The 17,370-nt window shown below is 38.1% G+C and overlaps 1 protein-coding gene across 7 annotated transcripts in view; it reads right to left on the bottom strand.

Moving 5' to 3' along the window:
• ABCC5 (ATP binding cassette subfamily C member 5) overlaps positions 1-17,370 on the bottom strand; it is a 91,978-nt gene that overhangs the window by 61,097 nt on the left and 13,511 nt on the right. For all 7 annotated transcript variants that reach the window (XM_036849961.1, XM_036849958.1, XM_036849960.1 and 4 more), the window contains exon 3: positions 168-325. In XM_036849961.1, the coding sequence (XP_036705856.1) occupies positions 168-325 (158 nt within the window). The remainder of the gene's footprint in view (positions 1-167; positions 326-17,370) is intronic.

Here is a 17,370-nt window from a genome sequence, read left to right on the forward strand (position 1 = left end):
AAGCACAAAATTGTCAACGCACGTGGAGAGGCTAGCCAACACTTACAATACAATGTTTAGTATACAGAACTCCTGGCTAAACCCAGGTTTTCTCCAAATAGTCTAATCTTAGCCCGAATTTTTTTTGGTGCTTCACAGCCAAGCCACTAACCAGCAGAACCTCTTACTTGGAAGTGGTCCGGATGGGCTTCAGAGCACTTAAGCTATGATGGTACTTTCCCTTGGGATGTTCCTCATCCAGGATTCTGAGCTGAGAATGCATGGAGGCATCCAGGGAAAGGCCCTCAGCTCGGGCTGCTGCTTCCAAGGCATCTTGGCAATCCAACTGTTTCAACAGATAGGGAGGGAAGGCAAAAGCACAATTAATGAACATTAGACAAACAGAGAGTACCAAATCTACCTGACATAACAGCTCAAACTGCAAACCAGATTCATCTTACCCAAGAAATCCCAAGGGTCAGGAGGTTAAACACTAACTTGTATGATATGAACTTGCTAAGGAACATTAAACCAGATACTTAAAATGTCTAAACTAATAGACTTCATTTTTTTGAGCACTTTCAGAAAAATTGAGCAGAAAGTACAGAGAGTTCCCATATACCTCCTCACCTCCCCCCGTTTCCTCCATAATTAACATCTTGCATGAGTGTGCTACATTTGTCACAACTGACAGCCCAATACTGATATATTATCACTAACTAAAGTCCACAGTTTACATCAGGATTCACTCATTGTGTTGTACATCTTAAAATTTATATTTTTATCACCAAAATGTTTTATCTTTCATTTCCCAATATAGACTGAGAGTCAATTACTACACTACTAACTGCAAATTCTATTGCCCATTTTCTATGGTAAAAACGTCACAATCCACCCCCCACCCCCCATTATCAGCCCTGTCATGCAGAAAAAGCCAGGATGCACACATGCCTCCTCTCTCTCTCTTATCAGCAACAGGGAGAGCAGAAGCGGGGCTCTCACCCTGGCTGCCCCGCTAAAGAGCTCCTACCCAGACTTCTGCAGCATGAAGCAGAGAGTCTCATGGATGGAAATACAAAGTTATACATATTTACTATGAAGTTTATAAGTACCAATTAATCATATTAACAAAAATGCGTATAATTCAAAGTCTGACTGTGGCAGAAGAGGGTGGACCAAAAATCTGGACACCTCTATGCCCGTTTACTCTAAAAGTAACCCAAAGTCACTTAATTTTTTTAGAAAGTTTATTGAAGTATAGTTGATTTACAATGTTGTGTTAATTTTTGCTGTACAGCAAAGTGATTCGGTTATACATATATATATATATATATATTCTTTTTCGTATTCTTTTCCATTATGGTTTATCCCAGGATGTTGAATATAGTTCCCTGTGCTATACAGTAGGATCTTGTTGTTTATCAACCAAAGTTACTTTTGCAGTTACTGTTGCAGAAACATAAGCATTCTTTTCCTCAAGTAAGGATTATAAGGACCTTATGCTTTTCTCACATTCTCACAAATATTTCCAGTAATTATTGTGAACTAGCAAGAAAGAATAGATCCCCAGATCAAGAAAAAGTTAAGTGGTGCAGCACCTAACACACTGTGCCTCACACAAAGTGGAGTCTCTATTTTGACACACCACCTCTTTAACACACAAAACAGAGGCAACTCAAATATTAAGGATTTGTGCCTGGTGGTCACCTGCATGCCTATGTGGCTCTCTCCTCAAATACAATAGCTTTAGTTCACAGCATACTTATGAATCTTCAGATAAGTCACTGCTTAGTATCAGGAAAGTACACAGAAACTGGGAAGCATTTTTTCCCTTTTGTCAAAGGCAAGGCAAACTTCAAAACAAAGTCTACCTTCAAGGGAATAACAACAAAACGTGACAAAGGAGTCAACACCAAGAGAAGAATGAAGTCATATAAAGTCCTCAGGTATAAGGTGAACACTTATTTATGGCACCTAAAAATGAACTTAAGTCTACTGAGATTCAAGTACACAACAAAGGTTTTTTTGTTTTGTTTTGTTTTGTTTACATAATATTTATTTAACCTTTAAGCTGCCCATAACCACAAGGGGAAGAAAAGAAAACAATTAGATTGAGAAAGCAGAAAGACACACTAAAAATACAAACATACTCTCTGTAAGGGAGGAGAAACTGAGAATACGTACAGAGTAGGTACAGAAGGTGACAAGGACCAGCCTTATTTGGATGTTCTAAGCTTCAAAAGAAGACAAAAATTAAATAATACCACTTCAAGTACACACTGGATAGCTGCCCTAAATGAACTATATGCTGGGTCACAAGGCAAACCATAACACATTTCAAAAGACTGATATCACAGTGTATGTACTCTGACCACGAGGGAATTCAATTAGAAGTCAGTAACAGAGATAACATGAAAATCTCCAAATATCTAAAAATTGCAACACACTTCTAAATAATACGAGTTAAAGAAGACATCAAGTCAAAATTAGTATATATATTCTGAGCTAAATGATAAGAAATTATAACACATCAAAATCTGTGGGATGCAGCTAAAGTGGAGCACAGAGAGAAATTGTGAAGGCTTTCAAAGCATGTATTAGAGAAGAACAAAGAGTGAAACATCAATGCTCTAAGGTAGGGGTTGGCAACATTTTCTGTAAAGGTCCAGATAGTAAATATTTTAGGCTTTGTGGGCCAAAAGACAAAACAGAGGATATTATGTAGGTACTTATGTTACAAAAGAAAACAAATTTCTATAAAATATTTATTGCCAAAATTCAAAATATAGTAATACTAATTGAGTACAATTTTTTTGGTGGTACAGGTCTACTAATGAGAAGAATGAAATTCTTTTATGAGGGAATAACATTTCACTTAACTGGGGTTTAAAATCGTTTTCCCTTGGTTACATTTCTTTATACTAATGATGAAATATCAGAAAGGGAATGCAAACAAATAGTCCCTTTTAAAATCACATCAAAAAAATAAAATACTTAGGAATAAACCTCACCAAGGAGGTGAAAGACTTATATACTGAGAACTACAAAACATTAATAAAGGAAATTGAAGATGATTCAAAGAAATGGAAAGATATCCCATGCTCTTGGATTGGAAGAATTAATATTGTTAAAATGGCCAGACTACCCAGAGCAATCTACAGATTTAATGTGATCCCTATCAAATTATCCATGACATTTTTCACACAATTAGAACAAATAACCCTAAAATTTGTATGTAACCATAAAAGACCTAGAATTGCCAAAGCAATCCTGAGGAAAAAGAACAAAGGAGGAGGCATAACCCTTCCAGACTTCAGACAATACTACAAAGCTACAGTAATCAAAACAGTGTGGTATTGGCACAAAGACAGACATACACATCAATGGAACAGAACAGAGAGCCCAGAAATAAACCCATACACCTATGGTCAATTAATCTTCGACAAAGGAGACAAGAATATACAATGGGGAAAAGACAGTCCCTTCAGCAAGTAGTGTTGGGAAAGTTGGACAGCCACATGTAAATCAATGAAATTAGAACACACCCTCACACCATACACAAAAATAAACTCAAAATGGCTTAAAGACTTAAATGTAAGACAAGACACCATAAAACTCCTAGAAGGGAACATAGGCAAAACATTTTCTGACATAAATCGTACAAATGTTTTCTTAAGTCAGTCACCCAAGGCAATAGAAATGATAGCAAAAATAAACAAATGGCACCTAATCAAACTTATAAGCTTTTGCACAACAAAGGAAACCATAAACAAAATGAAAAGACAACCTATGGACTGGGAGAAAATATTTGCAAATGATGCGACCGACAAGGGCTCAATTTCCAAAATATACAAACAGCTCATACAATTCAATAACAAAAAAACAAACAACCCAACTGAAAAATGGGCAGAAGATCTAAATAGACAATTCTCCAAAGAAGACATACAGGTGGCCAATAGGCACATGAAAAGATGCTCATCATCACTAATTATTAGAGAAATGCAAATCAAAACTATTGTACAATGAACTATCATCTCACACCTGTAAAAATGGCCATGATTAAAAAGTCTACAAATAATAAATACTGGAGAGAGTGTGGAGAAAAGGGAACCCTCTTATACTGTTGGTGGGAATGTAAATTGGTGCAGCCACAATGGAAAACAGTATGGAGGTTCCTCAAAACACTAAAAATAGAGTTGCCATATGATCCAGCAATCCCACTCCTGGGCATACACCCACACAAAACTATAATTCAAAAAGATACATGCATCCCAGTGTTCACAGCAGCACTATTTACAATAGCCAAGACATGAAAGCAACCTAAATGTCAATCGACAGATGAATGGATAAAGAAGATGTGGTATATATACACAATGGAATATTATTCAGTCATTAAAAAGAATGAAATAATGCCATGTGCAGCAACATGGATGGACCTGGAGATTATCATACTAAGTGAAGTAAGTCAGAAAGAAAAAGACAAATACCATATGATATCACTTATATGTAGAAACTAAAATATGACAAATTAACTTATTTATGAAACAGAAACAGCCTCACAGACATAGAGAACAGACTTGTGGTTGCCAAGGTGGGAGAGGGGAGGAATGCATTGGGAGTTTGGGGTTAGCAGATGCACACTATTATATACAGGATGGCTAAACAACAAGGTCTTATTGTATAGCACAGGGAACTACATTCACTATCCTGTGATAAACCATAATGAAAAGAATATGAAAAAGAATATATATGTAAAACTGAGTCACTTTGTTGTACAGCAGAAATTAACACAACATTGTAAATCGACTATACTTCAATAAAATTTTTAAAAATTGTTTTCCCTTTTCATCAAAATTGATTGTAAATTTTCATCTGTTAATGCTGATTTGTAAAGAGATTTTATAATTTCATCTTTGAAAACCTCTTTTCACACAGATAGGTACAGCCAAGTACTGAATCAATCCATGAGTATATGATTTTAGTTGAGCATACTTATCTCCTGGTAGGCATCATAGGATTCTATTAGATTTTCCTCTTGACATTTGCCTTTATCATATCATTACATTGCAGATTTGTCACTTCCAATTCAAACTTAGGTGGAAGTCACTGAATGGCAAAATTAAATGGACTTTTTTTGTGTGTGTGGCAAAATACATACAATATAAAAATTGCCATTTTTACCATTTTTAAGTGTACCATTCATGGGCATTACTTATATTCACAATGTTACGCAACAATCGTCACTATCTCTTTTTTTTCAATAAATTTATTTATTTATTTATGGCTGCGTTGGGTCTTCGTTGCTGCACGTGGGCTTTCTCTAGTTGCGGCGAGAGAGGGCTACTCTTCGTTGCGGTGCTCGGGGATATACTTCGTTGCAGTGCCCGGGCTTCTCATTGCGGTGGCTTCTCTTGTTGTGGAGCACAGGCTCTAGGCACGCAGGCTTCAGTAGTTGTGGTATGCGGGTGCAGTAGTTGTGGCTCGCGGGTTCAGTAGTTGTGGTTCGCGGGCTCTAGAGCGCAGCCTCAGTAGTTGTGGCACATGGGCTTAGTTGCTCCGTGGCATGTGGGATCTTCCCAGACCAGGGATGGAACCCGTGTCCCCTGCATTGGCAGGCAGATTCTTAACCACTGTGCCACCAAGGAAATCCCTCATCACTACCTATTTCTAAAATGAATGGATCTTTTCAATTAATCTACCACAAAGGAGGCAAGAATATACAATGGAGAAAAGACAGTCTCTTCAATAAATGGTGCTGGGAAAACTGGGCAGCTACATGTAAACGAATAAAATTAGAACATTTTCTCACACCATATACAAAAATAAACTAAAAAATGGATTAAAGAACTAAATGTAAGACCAGAAACCATAAAACTCCTAAAAGAAAACATAGGCAGAACACTCTTTGACATAAATCGTAGCAATATTTTCTTGGATCTGTCTCCTAAGGCAAAGGAAACAAAAGCACAAATAAACAAATGGGACCTCATTAAACCTAAAAGCTTTCTCACAGCAAAGGAAACCATCAACAAACTGAAAAGACAATCTACTGAATGGGAGAAAATATTTGCAAATGATATGACCAATAGGAGGTTAATATCCAAAATATATAAACCGCTCATACAACTCAGTATCAAAAAAACAAACAACCCAATTAAAAAATAGGCAGAAGACCTGAATAGACATTTTTCCAAAGAAGACATACAGATGGACAATAGGCATGTGAAAAGATGCTCAACATTGCTAATCATCAGAGAAGTGTAAATGAAAACCACAATCAGTTATCACCTCACACCTGTAAGAATGGCTATCATCAAAAAGACCACAAATAACATTAGTTGGCAAGGATGTGGAGAAAAGGGAACCCTGTACACTGCTGGTGATAACGTAAATTGGTGCAGCCACTATGGAAAACAGTAAGAAGGTTCCTCAAAAAACTAAAAATAGAATTACCATATGATCCAGCAATCCCACTCCTGGGTATATATTTGAAGAAAACAAAAACACTAATTCAAAAAGATACATGTACCCCAATGTTCACAGCACCATCATTTACAATTGCCAAGATCTGAAAGCAACTTAAGTGTTCATCAACAGATGAATGGATAAAGACATGGTGTGTATATACATATATATATATACACACACACATACATATACATACAATGGAATACTAGTCAGCCATAAAAAAGAATGAAATTTTGCCATTTATAACAACATGGATGGACCTGGAGGGTATTATGCTTAGTGAAATTTGTCAGAGAAAGACAAATAGTATGTTATCATTTACATGTAGAATCTAAAAAGTAAAACAAACTAGTGAATATAACAAAAAGAAAGAGACTCATAGAGAACAAACTAGTGGTTATCAGTGGGGAGAGGGAAAGGGAGAAAGGCAAGATACAGGTAGGGGATTAAGAGGTACAAACTACTATGTAAAAAATAAATAAGCTACAAGGATAGATTGCACAGCACAGGGAATATAGTCAATATTTTATAATAACTACAAATGGAGTGTAATCTATAAAAATTTTGAATCCCTATGTTGTATGCCTGAAACTACCATAACATTGTAGGGACTTCCCTGGTGGTGCAGTGGATAAGACTCTGTGCTTCCAATGCAGGAGGCCTGGGTTTGATCCCTGGTCAGGGAACTAGATGCCACATGCATGCCACAACTAAGAGTTTGCATGCCACAACTAAGGAGCCTGCGTGCCCCAGCTAAGGAGCTGGAGAGCTGCAACTAAGGAGCCTGTGAGCCACAACTAAGGAGCCTGTGAGCCACAACTAAGGAGCCCACCTGTCACAACTAAGAGCTGGTACAACCAAATAAATAAATAAATAGATTTTTAAAAAAAAGAAGAAACTAATATAACATTGTAAATCAACTACACCTCAATTTTTAAAAATTTAAAAATTAAATAAAATGAAATGAATGGATCTTGAAATATGGAAATTTCCTCTGTACTTCACTGAGGTTCTGAAACACACTGCTGGAACTGTAATTTAAGCTCAGAAAATATATAAACTACAAATCTGTAAGGGAATGGGGACCCCACTTCTTATTTCAAGTTTTGATAGCATGAGAACTATATAAAGTGACTTGACATTACTTATGATTCAAACATTAGTTGTCACCGAAATTACTTTGTCACAGTCTCATTTCAGATTCCCACCAGCAATCTATGAGAGATCCAGTTTCTCCACATACTCGTCACTGCCTGGTATTGTCATTATTTTTTATATCAGCCACCTGAACAGGTGTGGTTTAGTGTTTAATCATGACTTTAATTTGCACTACCCTAATGGTTAATGATGTTTAACATCTTTTCCTATTCTTATTTGCCACTCACATATCCTTTTGGGTGAAGTGTCTGTTTAAGTCTTTTTTTTTTTTTTTTTTTAATTTATTTATTTATGGTTGTGTTGGGTCTTCGTTTCTGCGCGAGGGCTTTCTCTAGTTGCGGCAAGTGGGGACCACTCTTCATCACGGTGCGTGGGCCTCTCATTATCGCGGCCTCTCTTGTTGCGAAGCACAGGCTCCAGACGCGCAGGCTCAGTAATTGTGGCTCACGGGCCCAGTTGCTCCGTGGCATGTGGGATCCTCCCAGACCAGGGCTCGAACCCGCGTCCCCTGCATTGGCAGGCAGACTCTCAACCACTGCGCCACCAGGGAAGCCCTGTTTAAGTCTTTTGCCCATTTTCTAAATGGATTGTTATTCTTAGTGTTGCATTTAGAGAGTTCTTTATCTATTATGGATTCAAGTCCTTTGTCAGATGATTTGAAAGTATTTTCTATAGGGTCATTCACAGAGCAAAAGTTTTATATTTTGATCAAGTTTAATTTGTTGATTTTTTTCTTTTAAGGATTGGGCATTTAGCGTCATGTCTAAGAACTCTTAGCTCTAACCCCAGGTCATGAATATTTTCTATGTTTTTTTCTAAAAGTTTTATAGTTTTAAATTTTGATCTGTGATCCATCCTGATTAATTTTTTGATTAATTTTTATATAAGGTATAAAATTTAGGCAAAGGCTCATTTTTTTGACTATAGCTGTCCAATGTTCCAACACCATTTGTTGAAGATTCATCTCTCCATTAAGTTGCTTTTGCACCTATGTAAAAATGAGTTGGCCATACTTGTATGGGTCGATTTCAGGACTCTATTCCATTGACCTATTTGTCTATCCCTTCACTGATACCATTAACTTGATTACTGTAGCTATTTAGTAAGTCTTAAAATAGCATAGTGTGATATCTCCAACTTTATTCGTCCTTTACAAAACTGGTTTAGCCATTCTAGTTCTTTTGCCTTTCCAGGAGAACCAAGTTCAAGATTGAGGAGAGTTTTATAAACATCTTTTGACATTACGGCATCAGAGAAGGAAAACTTGGTATGCCATCCATTAGTATTCTCACATAAGAATGACATAGTACCATTAAGAGAAAACTAAAATCCTCACATCTTACTTCATTCATTCATTCTTTCAACAAATAACTTACAGACTGTACAAGACTGTCCCAGATGCTGGGAATAAAAAATATTCTAATTTCTGTCTTTGTAGTACACTAATTTCATTTTATTCATCTCTAAAATACCTAGTTACAATTTTCATCAAAACCTATGAATAGAAAAGTGAATGGATGACAACAAACAAAATCCTCTTATTGCATGAGTTTTGTTCCTTTGACTATATACATGATGTCATGTTCCACCACCTCCTGGTAGTAAGTTACTTCCCATAATGGAGAATGCCAAATTCAAAGGCTCTCTAAAAAGACTCAGATGAGAGCAGGCAGGCAAGGTTTCATTCCCAAAGGCATATCATGAGTACTATACAAGCATTATCAAATGCCTGTAACATATCAGAGACTGAGGACTCTTGCAATGTTTTTGATTTTAGAACAAGGCACTCAGTATAATTTTATTCTGACAAAGAAAAACTCCCATAAAAGTGGTTGAAAAAGTGGTTGAACTAATTCTCAAATTTTCATAGAATAATAAAACATGGAGTAGGAAGGACCACAGTAAAGGTATGGAGAAGTCTACATTGTTGATATAAGCCAATCAAAAGTTGCCATTCTAAGCAACCCACTTTCCAAGTCTCATATTTTTGCTATTCTTTCCTAAACTGCTTCCCAAACTGTCAATCTTGTTGTCATATCTTACTCACTGCCCAGATGAGGACAGTGAAATATCTGATGGAGATAAGAAGATTCATGCAGGATGCTCTGTTTTGAAACAGTCTTGCTCCATATTTGCACCTAGCTCCTTCAGAGACAGGACTCTCAAAACAGTAAGCAACAGGTGTTTAGCTCTTGAATGATAAAATAACACAATCAAGAAAATCAAGAGAAAATCCCCTTACTCCAATAAAACTATGTTCTCTACGGTCTTAAAGTATTCATACTCCTTAGGCAGAATTTTCCCATAGCTGGAGGCCATTGTGAAGTATAATGGTTTTGCACATGGGTTTCAGAAAACAGACATGGGCTCACAGGCTGATTCTGCCACCAACTTTCCGCATGTTACCTAGCCACTTTAAGCTTCAGTTTCCTCATTTTTACAATGGTACATGAACCTACCACAAAATGTTGAGAGGAATTAATGGGATAATGAAAAGTGCTTAGCAAAGTATTGGGTATATAACAAACATTTAATATGTATTAACTATATACCAATTTATCCATCTGATAAATCATACAGCCTATCTCAACTATTCCTCTTTCCTTTAGCTTCCCCTGACTCTTTCAAGATTAGGGAATTTATTTCCCCCCTCCTATGTCTTCCCTGCACTGTGCCACTGCAATAGGATGCTTCTACTAAGAACTCCTGGACTAACTCAGTTAGGCTGACTAACTCTTGTTTGCACCCCTTGCCCCTGGCACAGTACAGAGCCTGGCACCTATTATTCAAATGGCAACCAGAATATCTCCATGTTGCCCCACAATCTGCATTATTATCATGTAAAACTGCATGACATACCACTAAAAAATCTTCTTAACCAATCCACTCTGTTTAATTTCTCTGCTCTTTTGCTTATTATTAATTGTATAATAAACAATTACAGTTTACTTTTCTCTTTCTGGATTATTTAGGATAAATTCCATCAGTGGGATTACAGGATTAAAGAGTGTAGCTCCAAGCAACTAGATATCCATCCAGTTTGTTTAATTAACCTTATTATAGGATATGTACTCCAGTATTATTGCAAAAGAGAACTGCTCTTAGTTTTAGTATTTTCAGTTCTATTTTGTTGACCTGAGCCTGCCTCTATCCCACCTACTCTGGGACATTAGCAAGAAACAGAGGAAGTTAGGGCAATCTTCTTTGTTTATAGCCCAATCTCATGACTAGCATGTATCTGTAAAGGCAAACTGCTTACTTGAAGGTGATGGGAAAATTTGGGCAAATGAACTAGTAACAAACCAACATAGCATTTACTATGTGCCAGGCATTGTTTTAAATGTTTTACAGATACTAACTCTTATAATTCTCATAACTACCCTATGAGGTAGATACTCTTATTTCCCCTGTTTTACAGCTGAGGAAACTGTGAAGTAGCAGCAAAGATTTGAAGAGATCTCTAAAAGCAGAGATTGAATCCAGGCTCCAGAGTTGAGGCTCTTAATCACTATGTTATGTGCCATTCAAAGAAAAAACAAGCAAATAACTCATCACTGTACAAGATGACCTCAGATGTGTCTTTATAGACAGCCAGCTCTCCTCTCTTCCCCAGGGTGAGTATCAGATTAAAATAAACTATGACTCTCCTAACTAACCTCATTATAAACAAATGGTAATTTCCAAAGTCAAAGGCACAAGTACATGATTAGAACACTAGAATGTAAATAAACTATTTTACTTAATTGCAAAAATCCACTTCCTGGTTGTTTTTCAACTAAAGACGAGTAGATGCTAAAAGATGAATACATTATGGACTGATATTTAAAAATAAAATAAAAGCATTTTTATACTACCCTGCCAGTAACTGCACAGATGTCTTATACTTGTAACTGTTTGGTTGGACGCCTAACTTCTCTTTCTTTCTAGGCTTCCCAAAAAAGCTTACCTGGCCAAGCAAGCCAGGGGGAAAAATGTCTATCTAAAGTAAAAACGAATTTAACCTACCATATTAACATTCTGTAAAGTGAGTTATCAACGTTCTAAGATTGAGTGGATTAAAAATAGAAATGAACCAAGAAAAATGACTTAATATATTTAAGCTATATGGGCTTACTATATGAATGCGTAAATAATGTAACACGGTAGGGAAATATGATTCAGCAAATATCATTGGGACAAATACAAACAGATTGGAGATGAACTGAGATCCAGGTTTCACACCATACATTAATCCATCTGGAATTAACCCCAAAAGTTACATTAAAATGATGAAATAAATAGAAGAGAATTAAACAGCATACTTAGCACACCTAGGGAAGGGAAATAGTCTCCATTTCCCCCCAAAGCCTGAAACTTATCAAAGGCAAGATGGATGGCTTAAAATATAAAAAGGAAAACTTTTTGCATAATGAAATTAGCATTAAGGGGAAGGGGAATACAGCTAAAGGAGTGACCAGGTAACTAATATAATAATATATTTTGAACAGCCAGCTTTTACTGAAAAACATGTTTTATCCATTCATTCAGCAAGTATTTATTGAGGGGACTACATGCCAGACACAGCTCTGGGTGCTGGGGACACAGGAGTGAAAAAACAGACTTGCACCTCGAAATCACTGCCTTAATGCAGGTTACATTCTAGTATTTATAAAAGGTCAAAATCCAGAATAATCTACTAAATTGGTTCAGAAGCTTCTCTCAGCTTCTGAATTCAATGTTACCAGCCAAGAAATTAAAATTAAATTTTAAGATACAACTATATATACCTTAATAGAAATAGAGATAAAATCCAACCCGAGGAGGGAAATGTAAGACAACCACATATCATCTGAACCTTGACCTGATTTTTAATGTCACTGGCAGGTACTCAGGGGAGCAAACTGGTCATATGTAACACTTTACATATGCTTTGTCTCCATAGTATTATTATAGGAAGGAAAATTTTCCAAACAAAAAATATCATTTAAACCCAATGGTTTACTGGGAACTAAATGCCTAATAGAAGATTAATGGCTAAACTACAGTAGAGCAACACTCCAGTGCAGTGCTGCTTAACAGAAATAAAATACAAGCCACAAATGTAATTTAAATGTTTCTAGTAGCCACATTTAAAAAGTGAAAAGAAACAGGAGAAATTAATTATAATAATATACTTTATTTAACCCAATATATACAAAATATTATTTTTTAAACATGTAATCAATAAAAATTATTAATGAGATATTTTATATTCTTTTTTTGGTTCTATGTCTTTGAAGTCTGGTGTGTGTTTTTCATAAGGTTTTTTTTTAATTAATTTATTTTATTTATCTATTTTTGGCTGTGTTGGGTCTTTGTTGCTGTGCACGGGCTTTCTCTAGTTGCGGCGAGAGGGGGCTACGCTTCATTGCGGTGCGCGGGCTTCTCATTGCGGTAGCTTCTCATGATGTGGAGCATGGGCTCTAGGCGCGTGGGCTTCAGTAGTTGTCATATGCGGGTTCAATAGTTGTGGCTCACCGGCTCTAGAGTGCAGGCTCATGAGTTGTGGCGCATGGGCTTAGTTGCTCCACAACATGTGGGATCTTCCCAGACCAGGGCTCGAACCTGTGTCCCCTTCATTGGCAGGCGGATTCTTAACCACTGCGCCACGAGGGAAGCCCTGGTCTGTGTCTTATATATACAGAACATCTCAATTCGGACATGCCACGTTTCAAATGTCCAATAGCTACATGTGGCTGGTGGCTACAGTATTAGATAGCGTAGTCCAGTAGTTTTCAATTGAGGGTGATTTTGCTTGCCCAGGGGACATTTGGCAATGTTTGCAGACATTTTTGGTTGTCACAACTGTGCATTCAGTGGGTAGAGGCCAGGGATGCTGCTGAACATCCTACCATGCATAGAACAGGCCCCCACGACAAAGAATTATCTGGCCCCCAAATGTCAGTAGTGCTAAGGTAGCCCTAGATAGCTAAACAGCTAACACGGCTAGTACGCAATGTATGATGATCTAGGGGAATCTGTTTTACGAGGCCTATTTGTTTTTCACGTTACAATGCTTTAAGTCAATTTTAGAAATAACTTTTTAAGGCTTCTCCTGAGACGGGATGAAGGCACTCATTTCTCTTTACTTCTCTTAAGGGGCACTGCAGACTGAAGGTCTCTCCATGGCCAGATGTTGCGGCCACAGAAGGTGTCAGCAGCAGTTGATTCGTTCCAAAGGGAAAAATACTGCTTGATCCAGGAGTTGAGAAAACATTAAACAAGGAAATACTGTTGCCATTTGTATCTTCCTGAGGACTGTGGCTAAGGAGACATGAGCATTTTTTTTTCCTACCAAGGTGATGGGGACGGAGCAGGGCAGGGACACTGGGGAACTAAAAGGGGACAATGAAACTTAGATTCTGCCATGGTTCAAACAAAGGTCAGGGAAACACAGAGTCATTTACCTGCCCATCCCGTGAGGGAAACAAGGAACTTTGATCCATAAGCAAACAGAGAGGCTTGCACAAGAGCCCTCCATCCTCTGTGCGCTAAGACCATCCCCAGGGCTGGGATAATTAGCTCTCACTATCACACCGCATGGCTTCCTCTTATCTAGTTTGTCCCATCTCATTTTAACAGGCTGCCAGAGCGGAATGTCTGCTGACAGGGCAACCACGGGCTCCCCCCTGAGTGGAGGCCCCTGGGACAAGATACCAGGGGGCCAGCAATCATTCCCCAGGCTGAACAATCCTTTCCCGACAGCAGGACAACAGCAGGGTAGCCTTGCTAAGCCTGGAGGCTGAGGAATCAACCAGAGGCACCTCTCAGCTTCCAAGGGGATTAAAGGCTGCAATATTCCCAGCTGGCCCGCCCCACAAGGAAAGCCGCACTTAGGGCACAATCAGAACGGACAGGCCTCAGACTGTACAGCATATTCTTCCTCCCCTCTCCTTAATTCACAAGGTCTTAACACAAATACAGACTGGGTAGTCTCTTCTCATAAACCCTTCTGGCCCAAGTAAAAGCTTTTCTGCAGGTGTCCCAGCCCCACAGCTGCCTTTACAACAAACCTTTAGAAAGACAAACTTTTAAGAAGAACTGTTACACTGTCAGATACAGTTTTCAAGAGACTCAAAATGTTAACAATTAAATTAAAGTTAAATTTTCTTTTAAATTAAAAAAGAAATGGGGACTTCCCTGGTGGTCCAGTGGTTAAGAATCCACCTTCCAGTGCAGTGGACACGGGTTCGATCCCTGGTCAGGGAACTGGGATCCCACGTGCCACAAGGCAACTAAGCCCGTGGGCTCTGGAGCCAGCACCACAACTAGAGAGAAGCCCATACACTGTAACTAAGACCTGATGCAGCCAAATAAATAAATAAATATTAAAAAAAAAAAGAAAGAAATGAAAAAGCTGATACCCTCCCAGGAACAGCTGACTCCAGGCATCCCCATCCTCCCTCTCCCCGACAAGTTAACACTACGAAGGACACTTCCTCTCCCAATTCTCAGCACTTCCTTATTCCAACGGGTTATTAACATGATTCTGACCGTCTCTAGCACTTCCCTTAAGAAATTCCAAAGAGCGGTCACTTCAGTCAAGAGGGACAGCGAAATTCTAGAACGTAATCTTCACAGGAAGGAAGCAGAATATAATAGAAAGGGCTCACTATTCAAAGTCAGGGAACCTGGTAAGTTCAGCCCTATTGCTCAGCGGCTATGAATTAATTTGTACTCCAGCTCACTAATCTGTAACTAGGCTGTATTACCCTCATGCTGAGGATAAGCTATTACAATTCACAAGTGTAAATATGTAAAACCAATGGATATAACTTGGACCACCATCACGTTGAAACAGGTATTTTTCCGCAGCTCATAATCTAGCATTGCCCCAGAATCCGGAGGAATTTGAGGGCTTTCAATGGTTTCATAAGCTAAATTCCAAGGCACTTTTCTAAAGTTCCTATTACATTGGGGTGTGAGATTAACTTTGTTATTATAATGATAAGGTTTCAAAGGACTAAACTGAAAATAAATCACAGAAGGGAAAAAAAGACATGGGAAACACTTGGAGCCCCATTGGTTGAGCGGACAGCAGAGACTTTATTCCATGAGATCTAAGGTAGAGGTTCTCAGTGCTGCTGGCACATTAGGATCACCAGGGCAGCTTTTAAACAACATGGATGCCTGAGTCTGACCCCAGAGACTGGTTTAATTGGTCTGGAACACTGGTATTTTTTTTTAACGCTCCTCAAGTGATTTTAATACGCAGCCTGAACTGAGAACCACTGATGTAGATAGTAGGATGCTGGTCGTTTGCATTTGACAAAATCCCTTCAAGATTTTCAGGCTTTAGCTTAAAAAAAAAAAAAAAAAAAAAAAAAGCCAAAATATAATTTGTAAATGAAACTCCCTTCAGTGATCAGTAAGTACCATGTGAGCCCATGTTAAATGCCTAGAATAAGACATTAGTGGGTCCAACATGTGACTCCTGTACTGCAGAGCAGGGTGGAACCACTGACAATGGTGGGAAGCAAAGGCAAAGGTGAAGATTTGGGCAGTCTGGCTGTTTTTCCACTGTGAGAATACAACATTTAAGGAAACTGACTGCTCAACACCGTATCTGCTCTAGTGAACAGACGTTTTCATCTGATATCTAATAACAGTTAAGTTGATTCTTTGAACAGCCAATTCAGAAAATAATCTTAAATAATTAAAACATATGTAACATCTAATTAATTATCTAAATAGGTTAACTCCCTAAAAGGGGGGTAAGGAGGGAAGGAATAGACTTAATAAGCTTAATTCTACTGACAGGTTCAACCATTGCAAAGACTTCCGGAGGCTTTGTTTCCTGTTCCCGGCACTGACCTTTTTATTTTTGATTAAGAGACAGGGAGGGACAGAATGGTGAGACATTCAAAAAAGCATTAGCGAAAGGCTACCTCAAAGCAAAACCAAAGTTTCACTGAAAAAGTTTTCATTAACCATTTGTAACTTCCAAGTTACAGATCTTAACAAAATAAAGGTTTGGGTATTTAAAACTGCTTAAAAAACAAAAAGCTAGTTCCAATACTTTTCTTCCCTTTTGACAGAAGGCTCCTTTAACTCATGCCAACAAGCTATATTTATTTCCCTTAAGCAGCAGTTCCTAGGAAAGAAGCAGCAGTCCTGCTGCAGATGGCATAAAAGAGCTCATGATCAAGGCAGCAGGCCCATCTTAGGAGACCCACGGCACTGTAGACTCAGTCACCGCGCAGGAGAGCCGCCTGGGCTCTGCACCAATGGCAGCGCTGTTGTCATCTCTACCAGAGAGCTCTGGGCTGCTATTGGAGACCAACATCTGGCACCAGGCCAGACACCGTATCATACCGTACTAAGCTTTATAAAGCTTTATAGATGCCTTCAGGGAAAAGAAAAAAAAAAAAAAAAAAAGGCAGGTGTTCTTACGCATCCTATTACTAACTGTCCAGAAAATGTGCTGAGTCACTGAGTAGCATTCAAGAGAAAAATAATGCAGAGACTGCAAATACTAATCTCCCTCACCCTGCTCTCCTTCCTAACAGCAAGGAGACTCACAGGTAATACTTTTGACACTGAAAACACAAGAGCATGGAAAAATTCACATACCCTTAGTCCATAAAGAAAAGCTTTCAGAGTTAAATTTTCTAAAAGTGTAATGTACTAGACAAAACTATTTTATGGTAACAATAGTTGTCTCTAGGTAGAGGGGTTAAGGGTGATTTATTTTTTCTATAATCTTCTACAATTTGCACATTTTCTACAATGAGACCATGATTCTTT

Source organism: Balaenoptera musculus, chromosome 4 (genome assembly GCF_009873245.2).
Source record: "Balaenoptera musculus isolate JJ_BM4_2016_0621 chromosome 4, mBalMus1.pri.v3, whole genome shotgun sequence".
Taxonomy (NCBI): domain Eukaryota; kingdom Metazoa; phylum Chordata; class Mammalia; order Artiodactyla; family Balaenopteridae; genus Balaenoptera; species Balaenoptera musculus.